We start from the raw sequence: 2,545 nt of genomic DNA, 5'->3' as shown, positions 1-2,545 counted from the left end.
ATATATTAATTAATTAATTAATAGGTTTCTTTGGGCGTTTATTTATATGTTTTTTATGTGCTTTTTTTGGGTTTAGGGTTTAGGGTTTAGGGTTTATTAGGGTTTAGGGTTTATTAGGGTTTAGGGTTTAGGGTTTACCTGTTCCTCGCCATGCTTTGCTGCTGTCTCCGCTTTATTTAAGCCCTGCAGAGCGCCGTAGTGCCGCTCATTTAAACTAAAGAGACAAAAGGAGACAAAAAGGAGACAAAAAGAGACAAAAAGGAGACAAAAAGGAGACAAAAAATTATAAAAAAATATTAAAAAATATTTACAAACATTAAAAAATATTAAAAAACATTAAAAGGAGACAAAAGGAGACAAAAAGATAATAAAAAGAACACAAAAGGAGACAAAAGGAGACAAAAGGAGACAAAAAGGAGACAAAAATTTATTAAAAAATATTAAAAAATATCAACAAATATTAAAAGGAGACAAAAGGAGACAAAAGGAGACAAAAAGGAGACAAAAAGGAGACAAAAATGTATTAAAAAATATTAAAAGGAGACAAAAGGAGACAAAAGGAGACAAAAATATATTAAAATATATTAAAAGATATTAAAAGGAGACAAAAGGAGACAAAAAGAGACAAAAAGATAACAAAAGGAGACAAAAGGAGACAAAAGGAGACAAAAAGGAAACAAAAATATATATAAAGGAGACAAAAGGAGACAGAAAAAGAAAAAGAGAAATAAAAGGAGACAAAAAAAATATAAAAAGAGACAAAGAGAGACAGCTGCTGCTTTTGTTTTGTTTTTGTGAGGGTTTAGGGTTTACTAAACCCTAAACCCTCGAACCAAAAACCACCGAAAAAAAACTAAACCCTCACAAACCACCAAAACACACGCACACTCTCCGCACTGCTTCTGCTGCTGCTGTTCCTCCTGCTGCTGCTGCTGCTGCTGCTGCTGCTGCTGCTGCTGCTGCTGCTGCTGCTGCTGCTGCTTACCGCCAGGTGTTCTTGATGGGGAGGTAGCACTGATCGGAGTGGTTTAGGACCGTCCAGCAAGTCTCCACAGCCCTGCAACAAACCCCAAACCCTAAACCCTAAACCCTAAACCCTAAACCCTAAACCCTAAACCCTAAACCCTAGGGTAGAGAGGGCTACGGGGTGTATAGGCACCTCTTCAGCACGCTCGTGTAGGCGATGTCAAACTTAAAACCCTTCTCGCGGATCATCTCTCCAGCCTCTCTGCACACACACAAACCCTAAACCCTAAACCCTAAACCCTAAACCCTAAATATGAGGGTCTTGGTCTTGCACACACACCCCTAAACCCTAAACCCTAAACCCTAAACCCTAGAGAAAACGCCTAAAACACTACACCCTAAACCCCCGCCTTTGAGAGATAAACCCTATTCTATACAGCCACCCCCTGAACCCTAAACCCTAAACCCTAAACCCTAAAACCCTAAACCCTAAACCCTAAACCCTAGCTCACCGCGCCTCCTTCAAGCCGTGCTCAGACAGGGGGACATCCGTCCAGCCGGTGAAGCGGTTTTCCTTGTTCCACGTAGACTCGCCTGCACGCAAACCCTAAACCCTAAACCCTAAACCCTAAACCCTAAACCCTAGGGTTGGGATTCGGGTGGAGCGGGTGGGCCCGTGGCAGCAGTGCAAACGCTGCATATATAGATACAAACCCTAAACCCTAAACCCTAAACCCTAAACCCTAGAATAAATAGATTTATATACAGCAAAAGACAATACGATCTAAACCCTAAACCCTAAACCCTAAACCCTAAACCCTCGATCGGCAGTAGGCTGTCTCCACAGAGGGTAGAAGGAGGCGTGCAGCGTGCATCTGGCAGCATCCGTGTTTCTCAAACCCTAAACCCTAAATATAAACCCTTTATATAAACCCTAAACCCTAAACCCTAAACCCTAAACCCTAAACCCTAAACCCTAGATGCAGCACACACCATGGCGAACGAGAACAAGATAGCGCGGAGACATCTTCTAGGTGTATACAACTGAAATATAAAGGGTTTATAAATAAAATAAATTAAAAAAAAATTTGTGTAAACCCTAAACCCTAAACCCTAAACCCTAAACCCTAAATGCACCCCAAACACGCACGGGAAAGATACGCCCACCACAGACAGCCCCGATACCCAGCCCCCTAAACCCTAAACCCTAAACCCTAAACCCTAAACCCTAAACCTTAAACACTAGGTTATGAATAACACCCCTTGAAGCGCTGCACCCTAAACCCTAAACGCTAAACCCTAAACCCTAAACCCTAAACCCTAGATCTCACTACTGCGGTACTACAGCAACTACACCGAGAAACCTAACGTGTCTGTAAACCCTAAACCCTAAACCCTAAACCCTAAACCCTAGGTGTTCTCTTGTGCAAGCTGGCCTCTCCTGTAACCTCCAGCTGTAACGCGAGTCTTGTATCATTCGGGTTTAGGGTTTAGGGTTTAGGGTTTACGAGCGGGGTTAGAAGCAACAGAAAAAAAAAAAAAAAAAAAAAAAAAAAAAAAAAAAAAAAAAAAAAAAAAA

The 2,545-nt window shown here is 41.4% G+C and overlaps 1 protein-coding gene across 1 annotated transcript in view; it reads right to left on the bottom strand.

The window, feature by feature from the left end:
- Positions 1–981: 981 nt before the first annotated feature.
- Positions 982–2,545, bottom strand: part of EMH_0038660 (phosphoglycerate mutase 1, putative) — a gene marked incomplete at both ends in the record, with an annotated part of 3,180 nt that continues 1,616 nt past the window's right edge. Inside the window, 3 exons of the mRNA XM_013495318.1 lie at positions 982–1,057; positions 1,160–1,228; positions 1,479–1,560. Coding sequence (XP_013350772.1) covers positions 982–1,057; positions 1,160–1,228; positions 1,479–1,560 — 227 coding nt within the window. The remainder of the gene's footprint in view (positions 1,058–1,159; positions 1,229–1,478; positions 1,561–2,545) is intronic.

The sequence above is a fragment of the Eimeria mitis genome, genomic scaffold (assembly GCF_000499745.2).
Source record: "Eimeria mitis Houghton genomic scaffold, Emh_scaff1515, whole genome shotgun sequence".
Lineage (NCBI taxonomy): Eukaryota > Apicomplexa > Conoidasida > Eucoccidiorida > Eimeriidae > Eimeria > Eimeria mitis.
The sequence above is the reverse complement of the archived record's forward strand: the minus strand, read 5'-3'. Positions and strand labels throughout refer to the sequence as shown.